This window comes from Haliotis rufescens, unplaced genomic scaffold, assembly GCF_023055435.1.
Source record: "Haliotis rufescens isolate VD_foot unplaced genomic scaffold, xgHalRufe1.0.p SCAF_45, whole genome shotgun sequence".
Lineage (NCBI taxonomy): Eukaryota > Metazoa > Mollusca > Gastropoda > Lepetellida > Haliotidae > Haliotis > Haliotis rufescens.
Window position 1 is genome coordinate 1382449 of NW_025964168.1, and position 24831 is coordinate 1407279.

At 41.4% G+C, this 24831-nt stretch overlaps 1 protein-coding gene across 1 annotated transcript; it reads right to left on the reverse strand.

Annotated features, from left to right (window-relative positions):
• Positions 1–564: 564 nt before the first annotated feature.
• Positions 565–12024, reverse strand: LOC124145924 (actin-related protein 8-like). The gene is made up of 12 exons (XM_046515900.2): positions 11873–12024; positions 11354–11521; positions 10555–10665; positions 10107–10211; positions 9596–9769; positions 9062–9172; positions 8199–8314; positions 7209–7362; positions 3218–3457; positions 1918–2167; positions 1347–1513; positions 565–1075 (listed from the first exon to the last, which is right to left on the reverse strand). The coding sequence occupies exons 1-12, from the start codon at positions 11930–11932 to the stop codon at positions 932–934; spliced, it is 1800 nt and encodes a 599-aa protein (XP_046371856.2). The 5' UTR covers positions 11933–12024; the 3' UTR covers positions 565–931.
• Positions 12025–24831: the final 12807 nt, after the last annotated feature.

Sequence of the window (24831 nt, forward strand, 5' to 3'; positions counted from 1 at the left end):
AAGTTCAGGTGAAGATAACTTGTAGCAAAGAGTCTTGCATCCACAGCAAAGTCCACATTGGCAAAATAATCTTGCCATTACAGACTCCCTTATCATCCACCATGAATCAATTCTTTCCTCCTAATGAAGTATGAGTGAGTTTTGTCTTACGCCACAATATTTCACTTATATCAAGGTGCCTCTTGTGAGCAGAGATCTGGAAGTGAGGTTAAATGGGATCTTGCATTGAATGCACATGTATGTGTGGTAGCTTGTGCTGTCTTTACAAGTACCATCTTTTAATGTCTTTAGGTATGACACAGCCAGGATATCGAACCACTGAGTGGGTGAGTGAGTTGTGCTTAACGCCGCTTTTAACAGTATTCCAGTTATATCACGGCGTGTCAGCTTAATGTGGGAGGAAAGCCCGAAGTGGTGCAGGTCTCAGACGTTTACCACTTCGGTGAAACCAACGAGCACGGGTATGGTGCTGACAAACCTAGAAACATAATCGGGGCGAACTGGGATCCACAATCATAGGTTTCTGGCGTGACCAAGGGACGTAACTCTGCACAGCAAATCTCGGCGCCTTAGACGACTGGGCCACCCGTGCCCCCTCAAACCACTGACCTCCTGGTCAGACGTTCTATCCACCACATCAGGGGCAGTCCTCATTAAGTCATGGCAACATTACAGCTCTTCACAAGCCAGGAAATAATCAAACCAATTGTTGATGGAGTGAACAATGGCTACATACTTTCTGGGTATGATAACGCTTGATTGTCTCACATTGGAACCACTCATTCCCCAGTGATTGGCTCCAATGACAAGCATGATATACAGGAGAACGGAACTCCAACAAGGCTCTCCATTAATCAGGGACCCTTCTGTACAGTAGACCAGTACTTGTTAAAGTTGTATGTTCCTTGAACACTAATGCAGCCAGATGAGATCACCAAATGAAAGGTGCACGTTCCCGAAGCAGCCTGCAGCTGTACTGCTGCCACTCCTTGGGCCGAATCCAGAGTTCCTGAGTCGTGTCCAGACATGCCATCACTGCAGCCCCCTTCCAACAGGCCACACGGGGGTCGTTGTCCTGGTAACAAGGGAAGTGACATGAAACTCATTTCGCAAGACTTCAATTCTATGAAATAAGAATCTTGTCAAAATAATATATATTTGTAGAATCTTGTCTTATAATATAGATAAGTGAGATCAATAGGAGAGATATGTTATTATACTGAGGGACTTTTCCCCATCTCAACAAATGCCTCAGTAAAAATATAATGCATACATAATTTAAAAAAAACATTGTTGAAGGAGTGTTTGTTTTTTATGCTGAAATCCTGGTTGAAAAGATTGCCAACCTTTGGGCGTGTGAGAACGTCCATATTCTCCATCATAAGGCGCTGATGGTTGGGCATCTGCAGCCACACCCGGTGCTGGATCCAAGACTGTGCCCCCTCGAACAGCGCCAACCCACCGCCCACCACCACTATACAGCTGTACATCTTGCGCTTTAGATCCTCACTTCCTGTAAGGGAGCATTCATTTCATCACTGCTCATTATAGGCCTGAATTAATCAGTGATACAACAAGATATGATGTTTGTTTGTTTGTTCGCTTGTTTGTTGTTTAACGCCGAACTCAGCAATATTCTAGCTATATGACAGTGGTCTGTAAATAATCAAGTCTGCACCAGACAATCCAGTGATTGACATTATGAGCATCGATCTACGCAATTGGGATACAATGACCTACATCAACCAAGTCAGCGAGTCTGACCACCCAATCCCGTTAGTTGCCTCTTACGACTAGCATAGTCGCCTTTTGCGGCAAGCATGGGTTGTTGAAGACCTATTCTACCCCGGATCTTCATGGGTCTGATATGATGTAAACATATTGTGCCAGTGCCAGTGCCAATAATGCCAATCTTACCGCACTGCTCTATACAGTGTAGTATAGCCTCGTCAACCCCCATCAGCTGAGCCACAGGTTCCGTGTCCTCCTCTTCTTCCTCCTCCAACTCATGGCGTCGTCCAGTCTTGGTTTCCGTCAGCGCCAACGTCTCTGGAGCATCGTTCGAGTCGTCGTCCATCTGGGAGTGACTGAGCTGAGTGTCCTCCAGCTGACTGCTCTCCGTCACGTCCCGAGACTCCTGGTTCTCCTTCTTTGAACCCATCTTGGCCTGCAGGGTGATCAGAGCGGCGGAGTATATTGCCCAAAGTACAACTAACCAGCCTCAATGGCAGAGAGATAAGTGATGTCATTGTCATTGTACGTCAGTTTGACGCCTAAAGTGATGTATGGAGCCGGAAGACCTAATCAAGAAGATCTGTGAATCGAACTCAGGACACGATAGTGAGTGAGCGAGTATGGTTTTACGCCGCTTTTAGCACTATTCCAGCAATATCACGGCGGGGGACACCAGAAATGGGCTTCACATATTGTACCCATGTCGGGAATCGAACCCGGGTCTTCGGCGTGAAGAGCGAACGCTTTAACCACTAGGTTACCCGACCACCCATCAGGACATGACAGCAAATATTAGGGGTATGATGATACACTTCATAACATAGTTATACATACTGTGTTGTGAAACTAAATTTGTGCCATTTGTTTGTAAATATCTTCCTGTTTTCGTGTGGCCAGACTGAAAAAAGGTTGTTGTCAGATTGTTCTCACCTCACATGACTCGTTAATTTAGTCTTTTTCGAATCATGCTAATAGTGTAATGCAATCATTTGTTTTTGGTTTTTTTGTCTAATGCCGCATTCAGCAATATTCCAGTGATGTGATGGCGGTCTGTAAATAATTGAGTCTGGACCAGACAATCCAGTGATTGATATCATGAGCATTGATCCATGCAATTGGGATACAATATCATGCATCAACCAAGTCAGCGAGCCTGACCACCTGATCCTGTCAATTGCCTCTTACGACAAGCATAGACACCTTTTACGACAAGCATGGATTGCTGAAGACCTATTCTACCCCAGATCTTCTCTAGTCGTAATGCAATCAGATTTAACATTGTTTCAGACTATAAACACATGTATGAACAAATTGATACATGGTTAGGAACGCCATGTATCAAATACCTGCGTTCACATGTAAATTCACTACACATCACACATCGATGAATTGTAACACCCCTAGCTATCATGTCTAAGAACTCTGACAGATTCAAACCCTATCTGGAATATGGCTGTTGTAGTCATTACAGTTCAGGGCATACTAGGTCTCTTTGGGCCCGCTGTGTCTGTCGGAGGTAGCTCTCATCATGGGGGTCGACGGCGTCGCCATCAAACCGGGACTGGACCCGGACCAGCTGCTGGCCCTGCACAGCGAACATGTCGGGGTAGAGCATCCCGAGAGGAGACAGGATCAGCTCATCCGCCAGACGCAGGTTGTACTTGATGATCGGCTTCTGGGGCTGCCGGACCTGTAGAAACTGGTTGACAATTCCGGATCTATCCTGGAAGAACAGTGGCATGACAGAGTTAGTGAGTGAGGGGGTAGGTGGTTGGAAAGTGGTTCATAATTCCTGATCTATCCTGGAAGAACAGTGGCATGACAGAGTTAGTGAGTGAGTGAGTAGGTGGTTGGAAAGTGGTTCATAATTCCTGATCTATCCTGGAAGAACAGTGGCATGACAGAGTTAGTGAGTGAGTGAGTAGGTGGTTGGAAAGTGGTTCATAATTCCTGATCTATCCTGGAAGAACAGTGGCATGACAGAGTTAGTGAGTGAGTGAGTAGGTGGTTGGAAAGTGGTTCACAATTCCGGATCCGTCCTGGAAGAACAGTGGCATGACAGAGTGAGTGAGTGAGAAGGTGGTTGGAAAGTGGTTCATAATTCCTGATCTATCTTAGAAGAACAGTGGCATGACAGAGTGAGTGAGTGAGTGAGTGAGTAGGTGGTTGGAAAGTGGTTCACAATTCCTGATCTATCCTAGAAGAACGGTGGCATGACAGAGTGAGTGAGTGAGTAAGTAGGTGGTTGGAAAGTGGTTCATAATTCCTGATCTATCCTAGAAGAACAGTGGCATGACAGAGTGAGTGAGTGAGTGAGTAGGTGGTTGGAAAGTGGTTCATAATTCCTGATCTATCTTAGAAGAACAGAGGCATGACAGAGTGAGTGAGTGAGTGAGTGAGTAGGTGGTTGGAAAGTGGTTCACAATTCCTGATCTATCCTAGAAGAACGGTGGCATGACAGAGTGAGTGAGTGAGTAAGTAGGTGGTTGGAAAGTGGTTCATAATTCCTGATCTATCCTAGAAGAACAGTGGCATGACAGAGTGAGTGAGTGAGTGAGTAGGTGGTTAGAAAGTGGTTCATAATTCCTGATCTATCCTAGAAGAACAGTGGCATGACAGAGTGAGTGAGTGAGTGAGTGAGTGAGTAGGTGGTTGGAAAGTGGTTCATAATTCCTGATCTATCCTAGAAGAACAGTGGCATGACAGAGTGAGTGAGTGAGTGAGTAGGTGGTTGGAAAGTGGTTCATAATTCCTGATCTATCTTAGAAGAACAGAGGCATGACAGAGTGAGTGAGTGAGTGAGTGAGTAGGTGGTTGGAAAGTGGTTCACAATTCCTGATCTATCCTAGAAGAACGGTGGCATGACAGAGTGAGTGAGTGAGTAAGTAGGTGGTTGGAAAGTGGTTCATAATTCCTGATCTATCCTAGAAGAACAGTGGCATGACAGAGTGAGTGAGTGAGTGAGTAGGTGGTTAGAAAGTGGTTCATAATTCCTGATCTATCCTAGAAGAACAGTGGCATGACAGAGTGAGTGAGTGAGTGAGTGAGTGAGTAGGTGGTTGGAAAGTGGTTCATAATTCCTGATCTATCCTAGAAGAACGGTGGCATGACAGAGTGAGTGAGTGAGTGAGTAGGTGGTTGGAAAGTGGTTCATAATTCCTGATCTATCTTAGAAGAACAGTGGCATGACAGAGTGAGTGAGTGAGTGAGTGAGTAGGTGGTTGGAAAGTGGTTCACAATTCCTGATCTATCCTAGAAGAACAGTGGCATGACAGAGTGAGTGAGTGAGTAAGTAGGTGGTTGGAAAGTGGTTCATAATTCCTGATCTATCTTAGAAGAACAGTGGCATGACAGAGTGAGTGAGTGAGTGAGTGAGTAGGTGGTTGGAAAGTGGTTCACAATTCCTGATCTATCCTAGAAGAACAGTGGCATGACAGAGTGAGTGAGTGAGTGAGTGAGTGAGTAGGTGGTTGGAAAGTGGTTCATAATTCCTGATCTATCCTAGAAGAACGGTGGCATGACAGAGTGAGTGAGTGAGTGAGTAGGTGGTTGGAAAGTGGTTCATAATTCCTGATCTATCTTAGAAGAACAGTGGCATGACAGAGTGAGTGAGTGAGTGAGTGAGTAGGTGGTTGGAAAGTGGTTCACAATTCCTGATCTATCCTAGAAGAACGGTGGCATGACAGAGTGAGTGAGTGAGTAAGTAGGTGGTTGGAAAGTGGTTCATAATTCCTGATCTATCTTAGAAGAACAGTGGCATGACAGAGTGAGTGAGTGAGTGAGTGAGTAGGTGGTTGGAAAGTGGTTCACAATTCCTGATCTATCCTAGAAGAACGGTGGCATGACAGAGTGAGTGAGTGAGTAAGTAGGTGGTTGGAAAGTGGTTCATAATTCCTGATCTATCTTAGAAGAACAGTGGCATGACAGAGTGAGTGAGTGAGTGAGTAGGTGGTTGGAAAGTGGTTCATAATTCCTGATCTATCCTAGAAGAACAGTGGCATGACAGAGTGAGTGAGTGAGTGAGTAGGTGGTTGGAAAGTGGTTCATAATTCCTGATCTATCTTAGAAGAACAGTGGCATGACAGAGTGAGTGAGTGAGTGAGTAGGTGGTTGGAAAGTGGTTCATAATTCCTGATCTATCCTAGAAGAACGGTGGAATGACAGAGTGAGTGAGTGAGTGAGTAAGTAGGTGGTTGGAAAGTGGTTCATAATTCCTGATCTATCCTAGAAGAACGGTGGCATGACAGAGTGAGTGAGTGAGTGAGTGAGTAAGTAGGTGGTTGGGAAGAGGTTCACAATTCTGGATCTGTCCTGGAAGAACAGTGGGGTGAGTAAATGACTGAGTCAGCGAGAGGGTGGGGTATAGTGAGTGTGTGAGTGAGAGACAGAGTGAGTGGGTGGGTGGGTGAGTCAGTGAGTGAGTGTTTTAGCTCCTGCTGCAGGTAAACAAGTGGCTCTTGAATAGTCAAGCCAGTCATTGAGAGTCCACAATGTCAGGTACAATGACAGTTATCAATAAACATTCCGGGGATGCACATTGTAACCACCAAATCAGCCAACTCCTCAACAAGCACACGACACTGGAGACCCACTGGTTGTCACGACGACATGTTATGTGACAGTCATACCACATCAAGTAGAAATTTATCACATGAATTGAGAACACTTAGGCGTTATAGTACTTTTCCAACCCTGATGTTGTTTGCAGAATAACACAAAGAAAGATCTACCAGAATGACAACACATTCTGCAGTGATGAAATGATATGCTGATGTCAAGCTCTTCGTGATGCAAGGACGTGGCATGAGATATCAGTTAGCGAGCATCGAACCACGATACAAATAATGCTTCAACTATGTAAAGAAAACTGCCAATAAGAATATCTGAGTGACATACAACGGGCAGTCTAAAAAATCCAAAATAGAAACAGGTTGAAATTTAACGAAATGAAAGGACACGGTGTATAATAATCAGGCTGGGTATTGTAACGCAACAGGAAGCCATCACAATCCACACCTCCAACACATTCTGATTTTGTTAATCAATGTTAATCAAAAGCTGGAGTGAAAAATAACCTCTGCCACATTTTTTAGACATGGAATAAAAATGAAATGCTTTTCACTTGCAAATTACTGTAAATCATGTCAGTCAAAGTTAAATATTCAGAGCTACAGATAAGCAGCATATTTGCATGAAATACCCCTTAAAATATTTAAAACCCAATTACTTTATATGAACTTGCGTTCAGAAACTCATGCTTTAAATAAAAAATCAAATGTATAAAAACAGCTCACGTAAATACCCATTGAAGCTTTTTTCAGCATGCATACAAAGGAGCTAATTTCCAAAACACAATTACGAGCTAATTCACTTTCTGATTCAAGCCTATATATTTATTTACAGAGTGCCGTCATATAGCTGAATGCAGCGTTAAACAACAAACAATCAAACAAATAAAAGAACGTGGAACTCACAACATCCATGTGGCAGAACGACTCCTTCAGCTCCTGCATGAGCAGGATGTCAGTGGGCATGGACAGATCCACCTCCGGCAGCGACACACCACTCTTGCGCAGCATCCAGCGGAAACACCGAGTCACATCCGAACCACCATACTCCATCGTCAGTCTGAAGACAGTTGCAACATCTCAACATGTAGACTAGTCAGGTGAGATGAGGTGAGGTGCAATGTGGTTTAACATCGCGTCCAAGGCTATTGCACATATATATATATATATATATATATAGTGTGGTGTAGTGTGGTGTGCGTGTGCGTGCGCGCGTGCTTGTACTAATCTGGACTAATGCTGATTGATAGTCCTAGCCCACTGATATACCATGCTGCAGTTTAACATGAATACCCCACTCAGACACAGTATACGGACACCGAGCCTACCAGTCCTTGTTTTAGCCCCTTAATGCCGAGGACCAGGCAGGGTTACAACAAGTACCATCTGGTATGACGCAACCTGGGATCGAACCCCGACCTTCCACTCTCCAGGCAGACATCCTACCACTAGGGCACAGAGACAGCCCATACTGACAAAGTCCAGTATGCATCGTCAATCATGGTCTACTGAAGCATCTTTTAAGTGATGTAGTGGCTGGGGCACCACTAAGAATGTCTTGATATAATACCAGTTTGAGAATCAAACACATGTCTTAAACGGTATGAGCATACACTTTACCCACAAGACCACCATACTACCCTCTTGCCTCATGACACTCGTTACAGAGGTCTTTGTCGCTATGAATGCATGTTATACTGTAAGCCATATACAGATGTAGGCCACCGATATGGTATTCTGAAATGGTACCTGGAGTTATCTCCCTTGGAACTCTTTGTTAACAATCTAGAAGACAACACACACACACTGTTGCTTACACAACAATAAAACTGGTTAATTGAGCAAACTGCATATAAATTGACACATGTCAATGTTCCATTTTACAAGTGCGTGTACCTGGTAGGTTTGTGTGAAATACCATCTTCCACACATGATATGCTGGTCTTCTGGTCCCCAACATCAACAACACAAGCACACGGCACCCCCGTCCCGTACGTCGCACACACAGACTCCTGAAACAGCAACACTACACCGTGGACCCACTACTTAGCTGAGGCAAGGATCACAAAGTTTAACGCCATCTTAACAGTATTCCAGTTATATCGCGGCGTGTCAGCTTAATGTGGGAGGAAAGCCCGAAGTGATGCAGGTCTCAGACGTTTACCACTTCGGTGAAACCCACGAGCACGGGTATGGTGCTGACAAACCTAGAAACATAATCGGGGCGAACCGGGATTCGAACCCACAATCATAGGTTTCTGGCGTGCCCAAGGGACGCAACTCTGCACAGCGAATCGCGGCGCCTTAGACGACTGGGCCACCCTTGAGGCAAGGATCACAAAGAACATACACGTCATCAGTTTCTAGGAATACGCAATCTGTGCAGGTGTTGTGCAGATCATTGATTACAGGTTAACATAAAGAAAGCAATATTTATTTGATCATCATTCTGTACATCTAGCCATTCATTCATTTTTATGAAATAGCAAAAGCTTTAATATATTGTTGAATTCTACCCACAAAAACTTAATTTGCTAAAGACAAGAAATTTCTTATTCGAACTGGAGAAGCTAAAATCTGTGTTGATAAAAACTATTGCCAACCCAGCGATGCAGATTGCATGTGGACTTAGGTCTTTGACCTCTGTGAAATACAACACAGGTCCAATATTCAAATTTCTTGAAGTCTGGCCCACTACTGTCACAGGTAATGGGCTACTTGACCTATGAATATGCCCATCAACCTGAAGCCCTGCTGACCTGATGAATGAAGGCTGCACCGAAGCCGAGGGTGTCGAGGAGCAGGTTCATGAGGGCCTTGACATGCTTGTGCGTGTACACATCGGGGATCAGCATGATGGCCTTGTAGTGCTGGAACAAATACAAGTAGTCCTCAGGCATGTAGTTCTTTATTAAACTCAAACATACCCACATTTTCAGCAAAACGTTTCAGGTAAAAATTTACAAAACCTGTTAACGTGGTTTAGGAGATTCAGACCAGTTGACTTGATCTTTAGATTAAGCCCCAGTCAATAACCCTTAGGCTCAATACTGCTTCAACAGCATGTAAATGACATGATGGCAGTTTAACGTGGGAGGAAAGTCAGATAGACATTTACCACTTTGATGTAACCACAACTGAATCCTGGCACAGCTAAGGGACAAAACTCTTCATGGAAAATTTGCAGCATAAAGTGTATCAATTATCATACAATGTAAAAATGTATACATCCAGCTGCGAACAGTTTACTAGAAGTATGGAACCTGCACAACATATACTATAGATATCAATACCTTAAGATCCCTGATTGGTATGTTGAGATATGTTTCCAATGCCTTGCTCCAGATGACCTCAAGGTCAGCCATGACTGATGTTAGAGATCCACATGGTCCCCCGTGGAGGTTTAGGCGCCCACACCGCATCGGCCAGTGCAGGGTGTAGTTGTCTGATGGATGCACATACAAAGCCTTCAAAGAGAGGCAATGTTGCTGATCAGTATGTTATTTATAAACTGATCTCCTTTAAATAACGAAGAAAGAATAATACATCTAACTGTTATTTATTAACCAATCACTGAATTATGACAGATCACATTTACTGTTGCGTCCACAAGGCATTGAAGCTCACCTGAATGTGGAAGTCATAATGGTGGCCATGTTTGAAATCAGAATCAGAATTCTATGAGCACAGTTTAGAACAGGTTCAATTTTCCTCATACAATGTGTGAAGCCCGCTCTACATGTCCCTGCTGATATAATGCTAGAATCTTACACCAAACTCTCTCCGAATGAAAAGGCTACAAACCTCTTCTCCAATGATACAGGCAGGTTTCTTGTCTGTCTGTGTCCATTTCAAAGGACAAATCACATCAGTTCTTTCTCCATTTGATGACTGGTTATATGCAAAATGCTGGAATAAATTTTCATAGTGAACAGTTGTGTGGGAAATATATTATTAAATATATAATATTAAATAACGATCTTGACACTTAAATGACAAATACCAATCATCTACTTTAAGGGAAGAAATTAACAGATAAAAGTATTTCTACTGCAACTTCAAGATGTCAACTTGAGATCATGAGTGTATTAATCAATGATTGTATTTACCCATTTCCACCTACAACAAAAAAACCTATAACATTTGTACATGAATATATGTTTTCAGAACAATTTCTGCATGTTATATAGTTATGTGTTATGAATATAATACTTGTCTGTCAGACACAATACACTGCAGACCCGTTATCTACCTGTCTGTTTGAAGTAGTTTGTCTGTAACCACCCATTGAGTTGGGTTTGGTGAGAAGAGCCTCCTCAGCATTTTTCAAACCGGTTTTCATCAGATGGTTAGCTTCTGGATGCTGAACAACAGAAATTGATAGGCTCCATCACATATCATATGAACCTTAACATTGCTTAACATGAACATGATGCATACGCACCAAAACCTTTAAGACTTATGTTGTTCACTAAATGCAATTTTTGCACAACACAGATGAGTGAGTGAGTGAGTGAGTGAGTGAGTATGGTTTTACGACGCTTTTAGCAATATTCCAGCAATATCACGGCGGGGGGACACCAGAAATGGGCTTCACACATTGTACCCATGTCGGGAATCGAACCCGGGTCTTCGGCGTGAAGAGCCAACGCTTTAACCACTAGGTTACCCGACCACCCCACAACACAGATGACAAGAAAACAGAGTTGCTGAACTTGTTTGGTGTGTGTCTCCAGACATACCTCTAATAATAATGAAATAGAAACAGAGAATTTACAATGCCAAGAATTAGAGGTAGCTCAACAGGCAAAATTATCAATTAATAACTATAAAAATGAACCAATATGAAATTCAAAATAGACTTCATAAAAGTGTATCCTTGAGGCTTATCATGTGCACAATATGAAAATGACAGCAATTTTTTCTTGATCTGCCAAATATTAACCCATTAAATTAATTACCAGTCAAACTCTATGTTGTGAATGGCATGTATACAAAGCATGAATTAAAAATCTAATGAATGCTGCAACTCTCAACATTGTTTTCCTTACATTACATTCTGGGCGCAACAACCAGGACTCTGGAACTCTGGGAACCTGTACCTTCTTCCTGCGAGCAACACAGTGAGGCACCGTGATTGGGTACGGGTCAGATGCACGGCCAAGTCGCAGGTTGTAGGAGCCAGGGTGAATAATTACCACTGTAGCAGGCTGAATTGGCTAAAGTCAAAACAACATGCAATTAATTTATTACAATCAATTTGAAATACAATGTATTCATATATATTCGGCCATATATTCCATTTTTACCAAATGTTTTTATTGCTGGTTCGACATGCATCTAACATATTTTATATGTTCTATTGTCATTATTAATAGTTCAGCGGTTCAACTTAAAACATACACGTCCATTATCAGTGTTAGATACATCTACCTACATCACACTAAGAAGTATGGGATTTGGTGTTAACTGTTATTGTCACTGATGAAAATGACCTAAACTTTGTTACTCGTTCTGTGGCAGATTTCTTATATTAGTGAACACCCAAGTTTACACAGTGGTGTATTTACCTCGATTATTGGGTCAGGTATTGGTTGAGCAAAAGGCTTCTTGGCTGAAGTAGGAGGCATTCTTCTTGAGCTGTTCAACCAACTTCCAACAGTGAATACATGTGCTTGAGTTCTACGTCACGATTGTCAGTGTTTACTAAGGGGGACAACGCGTTCATCTACTGCGTATGCGTACCGCTAATAATGCATTTACACCCAGTTCAGGGTCTGAACAAAAATCTTTTGTAAGCTGAAAATAAATCCTTACGAAAATCAGAATACACAATTGTATCGTAGCTTGGCAATATATGGCATTGGAACCAGGACGAGTTTTCAGTATTCAACAATGTACGATACAACTCGCAGGAAACCAAAGTGCTATGCAGGCTTGCCACCCTCGTTTATCCATTACAATATATCTCCATTCATACACTTAGTAATCGCGGAGGCTGACGTGCATAGTTTATCCTTTCAAACCGATTTCGTAGACAGATAACGTGTCCACCCCGGAAGAGCAAACAACACTGGATAAATTCCACCGATGTTTCCTCCCTCAAACATCGAAAAAGTCGCATTGCTTGAATAAAATTATCTAGAATTGATCATTCTAGGCCAACATTTTCAAATACAATGAGGCATTTTAAAATTCTGCTGTATGGGCGTACCTCGGGAATATTTGAAATTTTCACATGAAGGGCCCATATGTCAGAAACTTCCCATCTTCCCGAGGCAAGAGAGTTAACTGACTATAAAAGTACAGTGGAAACTGGACTTTAAAAGTCAGTTAACTCTCTTGCCTCGGGAAGATGGAAACTTCCTTGGGTGAACCCTCATCTACTGTATCTAAAAATGTCAATAAAAAACTCACTCGATAGTATCTTCAATCGTCAAAAGTTGTCAATCGAAACAGCGATTTGCATACTCGCAAAACTGTATGCCATCTTTTACTGTGCATTGATGATTCTTATAGCACTGCGTGGAGCTTTGCACTACCTTTTTTAATACCTGATTGTCAAATCGTATTTTCTGATCTACAGGTCATTAGCCGTATTTTTTGTCACTTAATCCTAGCAGAAATCAAAGACGCACATGTATGTGCATCCGTGCAGAAATCAAGAGAAAAAATGCAAGCACGGGTAAAATTTCAAAACAGAAGCAAATTTCGATTTTGGAATGACAAAACCAAACCAAAATGAATAAACATACAAATCTTTCTCCATAAAAACATACAAATTTCTGATCACAAACGATCGTATTTTAGATTAGATTCGCCTAGACTTTAGATAAGACATCACTGGTTTTCATGAACGTATACCCTCTTGCAAGAATGGCCAACGTTCATGAATTACGAATTTTGAACTATTTCTAGTGGCCAAACAGCAAGTTGGAGATTTTTTAGAATATGCTACGATATGTTTGCTTCCAGATTTGTCCATATTCATTGAAAACTGTGACTTAATCATTCAAATGTAACTCATAAACATTGTGAATGTCAACAATCTTTTTAACTTCCGGTTAGTCTAACATGCCGCTTTCTGCAGAAAGAAATGACTTAATTTTTGCTAATTTAAACAAAAGGCTGAACCTGGAGCAAGAAAATTGTAAAATGAACTGTCACTTCTAATTAATTTAAAAAAAGTCCATATTGATAAGATTTCATTTGATACGGTGGTCAGACACCCGGTCTTTGATACAGTACACACTACTTACACTACAAGACAGCGAAATTGACGAATGCACTGGACTGTAAAATATATATTTTCTGCCAACAAACTGTAACACCATCTACAGCTGTCGCTATTTCATGTCATCGCTTTAAATATATTAAGTTACGATCTTAACAGACATTTCAAAGACCTAGAAATTGTTTGTTCCCCGCATGCCAACGAAATGAACAGCTGATGGTGGTAAATATGCCTTATCTAGAATTATTCTCGCAAATAATTCCTCCTAAAGTCGACAATGAACTGAAATACATAAATATTAATGTATTTTCTCCTAAAGTAGACAATGAATATAAATATAAATGCTAATTCTTTTTTGTTGTTGATACTAATGCTAATATTTTTAAATATTCACAGTGCAAAAATGATTAATGTTCGAAAATATCGGAGGATGTATCAATATAATCTAGTAACATTAATTGCAACATACTTCGAGTCACAAATACCGAATATCAAATACAGTTTCCACTGTGGGAAGACAAAATGTCTTTGAAAGTTTGCAAAATCTTATCACACGCCAAAAAATCTCATTTCTTTTAGACCAGGGGGGATTTTCTCTCATTGGTGAAACTTTCAAGGTTAATCCTTGCCAGATGGTAAAACAGAATTCCAAGAGTTTGAAAAGCCAGATGGATCGTCTAAAATGCGTGAGGCAAAATTGACAACATTCTCATCTTATAAAACGTCAAGGTTCTCACATTCACATTCTTCTTCCAATCTCATTAAAATTAGATCTTAGTTTTCGCTACCGCTAAACATGTGTTTAGCATAGCGAGAACTAAGATCTGATTTTAATGAGATGGATTCTTCCTCTCTCCTCCTAAGTTTACAATTTTCTTCAGTTCTATTCTTGTTTTGAAGTAAGATGCCACCGTACCAACATTGTACCGAGAAAGTTAAAACAGACTGAATACAACTTTTATTAAATAACAACATTATTGTAGAGACAGTATTACAAGATCTCTGTTTCCATACAAAGTGAAGGCGCGATAGAAACTAGCTGTATATGGCATATGAATTGCATGAAATAATTTTAAAAAACTGTTCAAAGAAGAAGGAGTCCCTTCGCCGCCTGGAACACAATGGTAGAGGTCGCTATGCAGGTATCAGTGACGTCGACAATGGAACGCCGTCACACTTCATTGTGTTTCATACACTGGTGACATCACAGACACATTACGTCAAAAATGAGGTGACGCCAGAGACACTAAGTCAATCAGCAGTGTAGGCGGCCGGCGTGCCTGTTGCTTTGGGAGGAACTCCACGAACTGGCAATGTTGAGATAGGGATGGGCGTTGGGCACATGGAAACCAGTTGCTGTTTCTGTCATTTTGAAAACATTCCATCACAGATATTTAAACAAGGCCGACATGTCAAACAGTTCCACCTGCGCACATGACAGAGATCTGTGTATTGATTCAGCTTGATGTCAGCCTCTTGTCTTGTCATGAAAGAAGTCTTGGTCAAGTAGCTGGTCATGAGAAAGCTATGCTCTCGTGAGAGTCACGTTTTGGAAGTGTACCACCTTGTGAAGATATTAATTTTATTTTTGGGTTGTAGGGTGTTGATATTTACAGTCGGTTGACAAGGGGCGGCGCTGAAGACAAGCTAAAGTATGTCATTACCTCTGATTACCGTCCGACCTGATTGGATGGTGTTGTGTCAGGTATGTAATTGGTACTGTATTCATCAGGAATGGATTCTCGTGTATTTGGCAGAGGGTTGCGCCCAGATCCACCCCGTTTACATAGGCGTCACACCCAGGTAAGTAAAGCACTTACCCTTCTCATCCTCTGTGACTGGTATATGGTACAGAAGATACATTAGAGTCTTACTTGAAACGACCGTAGGTAGACACATTTATTGGTTCAAGATGATGCTTCATTTGTGTTATCAGTAAGTATTTGCTTACTGACAGTTACTGGGGGACATTTCTAGGTACCGACGCTACGTCTACCTGTTGGTCCCTATTCTGTCTAAGTGGGTTTTCCAAAGGGATTGAGTTGGGAATGTAAGGTCGCTTTACTTACTGCCGAAATCAACTGAAGATGCATCTAACTACATGTAATTGATAAACCATTTATAGGTTCTTACTCACTCACACATTCACTCATAAATCGCTCACTTGACCAAGACATATTTCATGATAAGACAAGAGGCTGACATCAAGTTGAATTAATATACAGGCATCTGTCGTGTCTGCACGTAAAACTGTTTAACATGTTGGCCTTGTTTAACTGTATGAAAAAGGGCTGAAATGTTTTCAAACAGAAAGAAATAGCAACTGGTTTTCCTGTGCCCAACGCTCATTCCTATCTCAACATTACCAGTTTGGGAAGTTCCTCCGTGAAGCAACTCGCCCGCCAAGAAGCCAGCCGACCGCCTTCACTGCAGATGGACTGATTGTCTCTGACGTCACCTCGGACGTAAAGTGTCTCTGACGTCACCTCGTTGTTGACGTAAAGTGTCTGTGATGTCACCAGAGTTGGGAACACAATGAGGAGTGACGATATTCCATTGTCGATGTCATTGATACTTGCAAAGCGACCACGCCCTCTCGCTCCAGCGTGTCGTTCCACAAACACGCTACGAATGTCCTAAGTCTATGTTAGAGTATGGGAGTTACATCACCTTTGAAGACTTACATCTTTTGAAGTCGCTCTTCATTATTCGGTCCAGTGATCCAGTTGCGAACTTAGTTTAGACCTTTTTCAATCCTAACTGTAATGTTTTAGTTCAGACTGCTAAAGAAGTACCAACTACAACAACACAGATCAATACCCAGCAATTGTCCTGAAAAAACAACTCACCCCTGCCATGATTTATCAATTATTAGATGCGCATCTTCAGTTGATTTGGGCAGTTAGAATAGCGATCTTACATTTCAATCTCAATCCCTTTGAAAAAAACCACTTAGACAGAATAGGGACCAACAGGTAGATGTAGCGTCGGTACCTAGAAATGTTCCCCACTAACTGTCAGTACGCAAATACTTTCGAAGCACAAGTAAGACTCAAATATGTCTTCTGTACCACATACTAGTTATAGAGGATGAAAAGGGTAAGTGCTTTACTTCCCTGGGTGTGACGCCTACGTAAAGGAGGGCGGGGTGGGGGTGGGTGTTGGGGGAGTGGGGGGGTGGGGGGTGGGGGGTGGGGGTGGTGGTGGTGGATCTTACGTATATACATACACGTGGGACAATGACCTTGCCACACGTTACGTAATAGCTCGCTCTACAAAACCCGACTGACATGGTCAGTCAGGGAGAGAGCCAGAAGGTAAGCGACAGAGCGAGTCTCCACCCGGGAACATTGGCCACTCGGTCCCGGTTTGCATTCTGTCACGTTATTATCAACATGTACCTTTTCCACTTATTCCAAACCATCAACAATAAACATGGCTGCTATCGTCTTAAACTTTACCCCTGAGTTTTGTCATCAGTCTTCGTACTGAGCTACCACCCGAGGGCCGAAAACCTACGCCCTTGGACATATCCATACAATTTATAAGAAACAAGTATCTTACATGTGCCATATATTTCTATGTCGGTGGGGAATTAAATGAACCTTAATAGCGATGAGTGACTATGCTGAGTCATTTCTAATTCCACTCCTGTTGGTGGTAGACGTTCCACCACACACATTATCTCATGTTTCATTAACAACTGTTATCGCTTTTCACTAATCCAATTAGGTATCTCATTTCTAATATGCATTTTGAATGATTTAACAGCTGGTTTTGGTTAAACCTACTAGAGCAGCAGCCCAGAGCACTTTGGTCAAATGAACAAGGTACCAATATCGGAACACAGGAACATTTACTGTGTAACCCAACATATTCATATATGGATGTCTGCCGGGGACCCCCTGCTGCGTGTGGCCCCTGCCCCCCCAAAAGAAAGGACCATTCAAGGGCTTGATCAAACATTGGAGGTACCACATGAAAGTAAGTGTAAATGAACTGGTTCATCTCACAGAGTACAGAATGGGCCACACCAGACAAATCTTCCTCTGCATAAGGCCTGCCAGACACCCCCAGAGAGGGTCCCAAAATTTGGGCTGGGTTAATCATTGGAGGTACCACATGAAATCAACATAAAATGAACTATTACACTCTACTAAGTATAAAATACCCATTGCCAGACAAATCGTCTGCTGCGTAAGGCCCGCCAGACACCCCCAAATGTTGACCCTTAATGCATTCAGTGGACACTCTGATAAAATTTGACTAGAGTATACATTCAAAGTACCAGATGAAAGTAAGTTTAGATGAACAGGTACATGTTACTGAGTACAAAACGGCCCATACCTGACACATTTTCCTCTGCATAAGGTCCGCCATGCCCCCCAGAGAGGGCCCCAAAATTTGGGCTGGGTTAAACATTGGAGGTACCACATAAAACCAACAGAAAAATGAACAATTGCACTCTACTTATTGCACAATACCCATTGCCAGACAAATCATCTTCTGCATAAGGCCCGCCAGACACACCCTCACCCCACCCCAACCCACACAGCTGACCCTCTGTAATCCCAGTGTGCATAATGAAACATAGGAGGCAGAAGAGCATTGGACATCAGCTCTGAGAGTCAACAAATGGTCAAATTTATGTTTTGTTCTTAAAAATGGAAGGATTTTATTGAGATTAAAATCACGCATTTATAAAATTAGGTCTCTGAATACTAGTATTGATATCATAGATTAGGCCTATCGTTGAAATGTAATGAAAATGGCATGAATCTGATTCTTGTGAATATATATCTGATCAGCTATGATGTCCTCAAAGCGTGCTATAGCCTGATAGATTGGCTATGGATTCCTACAAACCCAAACACGCTTAGGGAGTCCTCAAAGCCTGCTATAAGGATGGTTAATGATAGTCCCTAATACCATTTGGAAATCTCTTGGTGATAATTGTGTTTAAAAACCTATGATCTCCGATTATTTTGCAAGTTTTATCATCTAAAAAGCTGAATTCCGGCCAAAAATGTCCATATTTATCAATTTTACATAGACGTCCTCTCTTCGTTGACGAGATACTATTGCGTCAGGAAAATCAAGTCTAACTAATGCAATGTAAATGATTGGTTATACGTCAACTATGTCGACCAACTGTAGAATGACCTCTACCTGATAGTAGAAATGTCAAACTGCAACACATGCAGTGAAAATGCACCATGCGGTATAAACATTTTTTAAGACATCTGTGTGTACGACTTTTCCAGGCTTGCTTCAGATTAGACTGGAGGTGAGGTGAGATGAAATGGGGATTAACGTCGCGTCCAAGATTATTGCACTTATATAGCGACGTGCATGTACGTGTGTGTGTTTGTGTGACTACTTGTACTAGTCCGGACTGATGCCGATTTATAGTGCTAGCTCACTGAGATACCATGCCGCAGTTTAACATGAATACCCAACTCAGACACAGTATACTGACTCCGAGCCGACCAGTCCTTATTAGCCCCTTAATGCCGAGCGCCATACAGGGTAACAACAAGTACCATCTTTTAACGTCTTTTGGCATGACGCGGTCGGGATCGAACCCCGGACCTTCCGCTCTCCGGGCGGATGCTCTACCACTAGACCACGGAGGCGGTCAGATTAGACTGGAAGCAGTCCCTGTTTTCTATATCAATTTAAGAAAAACACCAACAATAATCCGAGGTATCTATTTTATTTATTTTAGAACAACGTTTCAAAGTATATTTTTTTTTTTGTTGCATTTGGTTTGTTTGCTTATTTGACACATTTTCTACATGATATTAGGGGCGGACCATTTGACCCGCTCATAATTGTGTGTACATAAAAGACCTAGCCTCCATCTACTTAAATTTTTTTAACTCAGCTTCAATAAAAAGTCTCAACCGCAATATAGCCGTCCTCATCAATACAGAGTATTTTGTGAGCAAAGCCATAATCTTTAACTGAGAGACATGAACATGAGAGACAGTATGCCTGCAACCCTTATTTATTAATAATTTATATTTCAAATCTTCCATTTCAAGAGGCCATAACAGTTGTTGACTGTGATGGGAAATGACCATTAAGCATCAGAAGGTTGTGTAGATGGGAAGCCATGCCAGAAAGGTTTGCTACATATTTGTGATAATACAAGGCCCAACCTAAGAAAGATGCACGCCATGGACATTTTTACAGGGTGGGATCTATGTGACTGAATCTATTTTTGAAGGATCGACATGGATGCCATCTTTGCTAAGGATATGCCCAAAGTTGGTGACTTGTTTTGTGGCTAATTTACATTTGCTTGGATTTAGAGTGAGTCCTGCTTGTTTGATATTTTGGATTACTGCCTTGAGGTGATGTTCCAAAAATACGCCAGTTCATTTCTTTATTGCCTCTGAAATGGTTTGCTTAAAGGACACTGAAGCATTTATGAGGCCCAAAGGGAGGCGATTCCATTCATAAACACAATCAGTTGTCATGAAGGGCGACTTGTGTTTTGTATCTGGAGTGGTATTTGCCAAAAGGCACTAACACAATCAAGGACACTAAAATATTTGACAAGGCTGTCGCCTACAGCATCAACAACATCTTCAAATCATGGTAGAGGGAAACATATAGGTTTGGTTACTGGCAAGCACCTTGGAATGACATCATTGATTCATGTGCATCAAATTACAAAGTTCTCATTTGAGGAGGTAGACAAAAGTTACAACCACAACAATAGTGCAAAGATATCAAAGTAAGGATCGGTTTTAATCTCCCTTAAGACAGGATTTCAGCTTAAATCTAAAATGCAAAAATGTATTAAACAAATGATGAAATTTGTATTTCATAGACCAAAATTGATTGGGGAGGACATGTGGAAGATGTTGACCTCTGAACATCTTTGCAAAGGCTACTCCTGCAGTTGTATGTGAAAGGTGTAACTGCCAGATCACAAGAGCTCACGAACATTACATTTTCTTATACACAGTATACTAAGTGTGACAAGTTGAATGTCATAAAACTTCCATAATATAACCATCAACCAGGAAATGTCTCCTCATGATGCTATAATCTATATACCATAAATAATCCAGTTGACCCACAAATGTCCTGGCGCTGTATATCACTATGAAACAAAGTTCTACATAAGATCCTTGTCATTCTTCAGAATCTATAGTGGAGTGAACGCCCCTTCCTGGAACTTGACATACATATTTGACTTCTTCATAGATATTGCATTCAGGACATCCATCAGAATGCAATAGCTTCCTCCACCACACACAAGGTAATCTGTCACCACTGAAGTGTAAGAAAAGATACATGGGATAAGTTTGGGTACAATGACACACAATCAGCCAGGCAAAACATTTTGAAATCTTGTACACTTTTAAGACATTTCGTCCTGAAAGTCATGGGTGATAATTGGACTTCTTCCATCCCATAAGCCTCAACAGGTTCTCGAAGAACTCTACAAGATATAAAATATGCCAACAGTTCAAATCCATACCTCAAAAAAGCTTGTGATGAGCAATAGCAACGTTTGTATAGGACCAAGAGGGTCACGGGGAGGTAGCGGCCATAAAATTTCCGAGTCTCGTGATGGGATTCGAACCACGGAACTTCTAATCAGAGGTCGGACGCCTTGTCCACATGACCAAAGAGGTTAACCCCGTCAGCAAGCTGATAAGGTAAGGATGTCATCTGTGGGATGACTCCATGCCTTGCTAAATACTCCCCGGTCAACAGAAGGCACGTCCCGGGCCACATAGTAGGGTACCGAGGCTTATTTTGCTCAAATTTAATATGAACGTGCTTAGCCCCAATGTAGCGGCTATAAAATTTCCGAGTCCTGTGATTGGATTCGATCCACGGACCTTCTGATCAGAGGTCGGACGCCTTGTCCATATGACCAAAGAGGTTAGCCCCGTCAGCAAGCTGACAAGGTAAGGATGTCATATGTGGGATGAGTCCACGCCCTGCTGCAGGAAGAAGGTGCCATGGGACAGAGATATGTAGTTGTGGGAAAGACATACGTAGCCATGGAAACGAGATACTCAGTTAAGGAGAGTGAATTTCTTTTAAACCCAAACCAAACTAACATAGACACTTAAAAAATAGTCTTATATGTACTTTTGGGTTAAAATTGCCATATTTTCAACTTGGCACTAGAACAGGCTTTGTCTTCCACAAGTATAACCTTCTGTATCAACAGATTGATGGTTGTAAGAAAAATGTCAGTTATTGGTTTACATATGTCAAGTTAAGAGGACTTTATCAAAAATAGTGTCACAACACTGAAGATCACTTTGAAAAGTAGTATTTAAAGTAGCTTCATATGTCAACAAAGACAACCACATAACAAACTTTTCTGTCACTACTGAGTGCGTAAGTGAGTGGTTGAGTGAGCGAGCGAGCGAGCGCAGGACACAATCAGTGGAAACATAATTGAAAACATTAACATATATAGTGAAGTCAAATTTTCATTATGTTAGATCTTATTTTCAACATTGTTTTTTCTGCAACAAAAAGAAATAAGTTTAGTAAACTGTTTACAACATCTCAACCAGTAGCCTTAAGTTTCTAGAACCATATGACTCCAAACACACAAATATAAACATTCCACTATCTTGGTAACGTGGCTTCTGGAAACAGGTGGTTTAAAACTACATATTTTGAAAAAAACACCTGAAACGATTAACTTTGTTGATTTTATGATGCTTCTATCTAAAATGGTGACCAACACCAATGTTTAATTTCAGAAATAATTGTCTTAGCACCGAAATTGACTGCCAATTGCGATGCATTGAATCAGAAACAACCTTTCGCGAACTATGACCGACCAATGAAATGACTAACAGGAAGTCAGCGTTAGCCACTAAGAAAGCAGCTCTCTTAAGCTTTGCGGAACCAGTTTCAAACTGGCGACTTCCATTCCAGACTAACTGTCGTGTAGTTGTCCGATTTTTGATCACGAACGTTGATACTACCATAGACACTTTATACGATATTTAGGGTCCATGATACTCCTTAATTTCGTTTATCCGACATACTCGTCAATCCGACATAATCATATGCAACCAATCATGTCGGATTAACGGGACTGTCATTCATAAAAAGTTTCAGCTTTCTATTCCTTGTGGTTCGTGAGAAAAACAATTTCAAGCAATCTTTCGTAATTTGGTTCTTTAAATATTTTTAACGAACAAGTTTGAAATAAAATGACAATGATTTGAACAAAATAAGAGGTCTTAATCATAAGGAACGCACATGCCAACTTTCTGCCTCATTGGTCAAGAGTGAGTGAGTGAGTTGGGTTTAACGCCGCTTTTAACAGTATTCAAGTTATATCGCGGCGTGTCAGCTTAATGTGGAAGGAAAGCCCGAAGCGATGCAGGTCTCAGACGTTTACCACTTCGGCGAAACCCACGAGCACGGGTATGGTGCTGACAAACCTAGAAACATAATCGGGTCGAACCGGGATTCGAACCCACAATCATAGGTTTCTGGCGTGCCCAAGGGACGCAACTCTGCACAGCGAATCGCGGCGCCTCAGACGACTGGGCCACCCGTTCCCCCTCATCGGTCAAGAAGTATAAGATAAGATATCTTAGAGCAGGCCTCAGATCACAATTATTTTCCTTCTATGCAACAGTGTGGTAACTATCCACAATAATTAATATTGGTCATAGACTGTTCTCCTGTTGCATGCTGACTGACCTGCCACGTGTGACTTATACACTAATATCACCACCCCATCATTGTACACTTAAGACCTTCTGTAGCGTTAAGGTTTCCTACAGGAGGTCTTAAGTGCACACAATTTCCTTGAAAAAAGGACAGAGAGAAAAAGAAGGTGGATTTGATTTTTGACCAGTCCCCTTGGGTGAATGGGGCTGTATGAATCTAGCAAGCTGGCAGAACTTCAGAGGTTCACACTGACTGTCGCCTTGGATAGTGTCTCTCAGACCCTAAAGAGTAAATTAAGAAAGTAATCCAACTCAAGTCTAGAGTGATTTGTCAAGTCCAGATTGTCCAAGCCCTAGGCCTGATTAAAAAGCATTTTTCTGGGCTCCATTTTTATCTTTTATAATTTGTATATTTATATTTTAAATAAGATACCTTTATTTCTGGGACTAAATGTTAATTTTATCTACTCCCTGGGCGTAGTCTTTGCATATTTGCATCAGGGATTCTAAAATAAGAATTGATAACTGAAAAAGGGAAACATTTCTTGCAGCTGGATGAGTTTTGCCATACGCCGAGATTGCGTTGATCTTGTACATGACACAGTCGGGTTGAGTTTGGTGACAAGATAGTGTCACGTGATCACATAAGCTCCTCCCACTGTACACTTAAGACCACAAAACAAACATCGAGCTTGCACAAACTGAAATTCAATTCCGAGCAAATATGGGTTGTAAGAAATTCTCCATATTGTAGTTTAATCGCCTCAATGTATTATTTCTGGTTGAACTTATTAACTCTAGGTCGTAAAAATAGAATTTTAATCTTATCAAAGGGTGCACCGCTTGACAGACATTCATATATTATGACATAATTTTTGTTTTAATTGATTTTAACCGCACGGGTACTTGATAAACATCTGACTCCGCTGAGATAAGAGAGCAAAATGGCTTCCTTTATCTACCTAGAAAAAATAATTTAAAAATGAGTCCAACTCAAGTCTAGAATGATTTGGCAAGTCCAGATTGCCACAGCTCTTGGTAGGGACGGTTCTGGGCTCCATTTGGATTTATATTTTTTTATCTTGTAGATGTATATTTTTAAATAAGATAACTTTATTTCTGGGACTAAATGTCACTACCAAGTTTGTGTATGCATTTCATTTCGTATATTATGTCATTCGAATATATTTAAGAAATAAAGTTTGTTCTACCCCATGTGTAGTGTAATAAAGTATAGGTTTTTGCCTTGAACTAAGCTTCCGTCCGAGTACTTTGACGTTACGACTATGCTTGTCGTAAAAGGCGACTAACGGGATCGGGTGGTCAGGCTTTGAAACATGTCATCAATCCTAATTGCGTGGATCGATGCTCATGATGTCAATCACTGGATTGTCTGGCCCAGACTCGATTATTTTACAGACCGCCGTCATATAGCTGGAATATTGCCGAGTGCGGCTTTAAACAACAAACAAACAAACAAACACAACTTTGACGTTATAATAATTTGTAACGGGGATTTCTTCAAGATATACAATCCAAACTGTCGTTCGTATAGAAGAAACAACTAATCACGACCATTTTCGTTAATTTTGTTTTGACTTAAAAAACATTGAACTGA

What these genes read in the sequence shown, in the direction of transcription:
- LOC124145924 (XM_046515900.2), bottom strand. Translation starts at nt 11,932, where the DNA reads ATGCCTCCTACTTCAGCCAAGAAGCCTTTTGCTCAACCAATACCTGAC. An exon ending in TGTTGCGCCCAGAATGTAAT is followed by an intron (nt 10,666 to 11,353) that starts GTAAGGAAAACA and finishes TCTGTTGTTCAG; the next exon opens with CATCCAGAAGCTAACCATCT. An exon ending in CGTTCTGCCACATGGATGTT is followed by an intron (nt 3,458 to 7,208) that starts GTGAGTTCCACG and finishes CTGTTCTTCCAG; the next exon opens with GATAGATCCGGAATTGTCAA.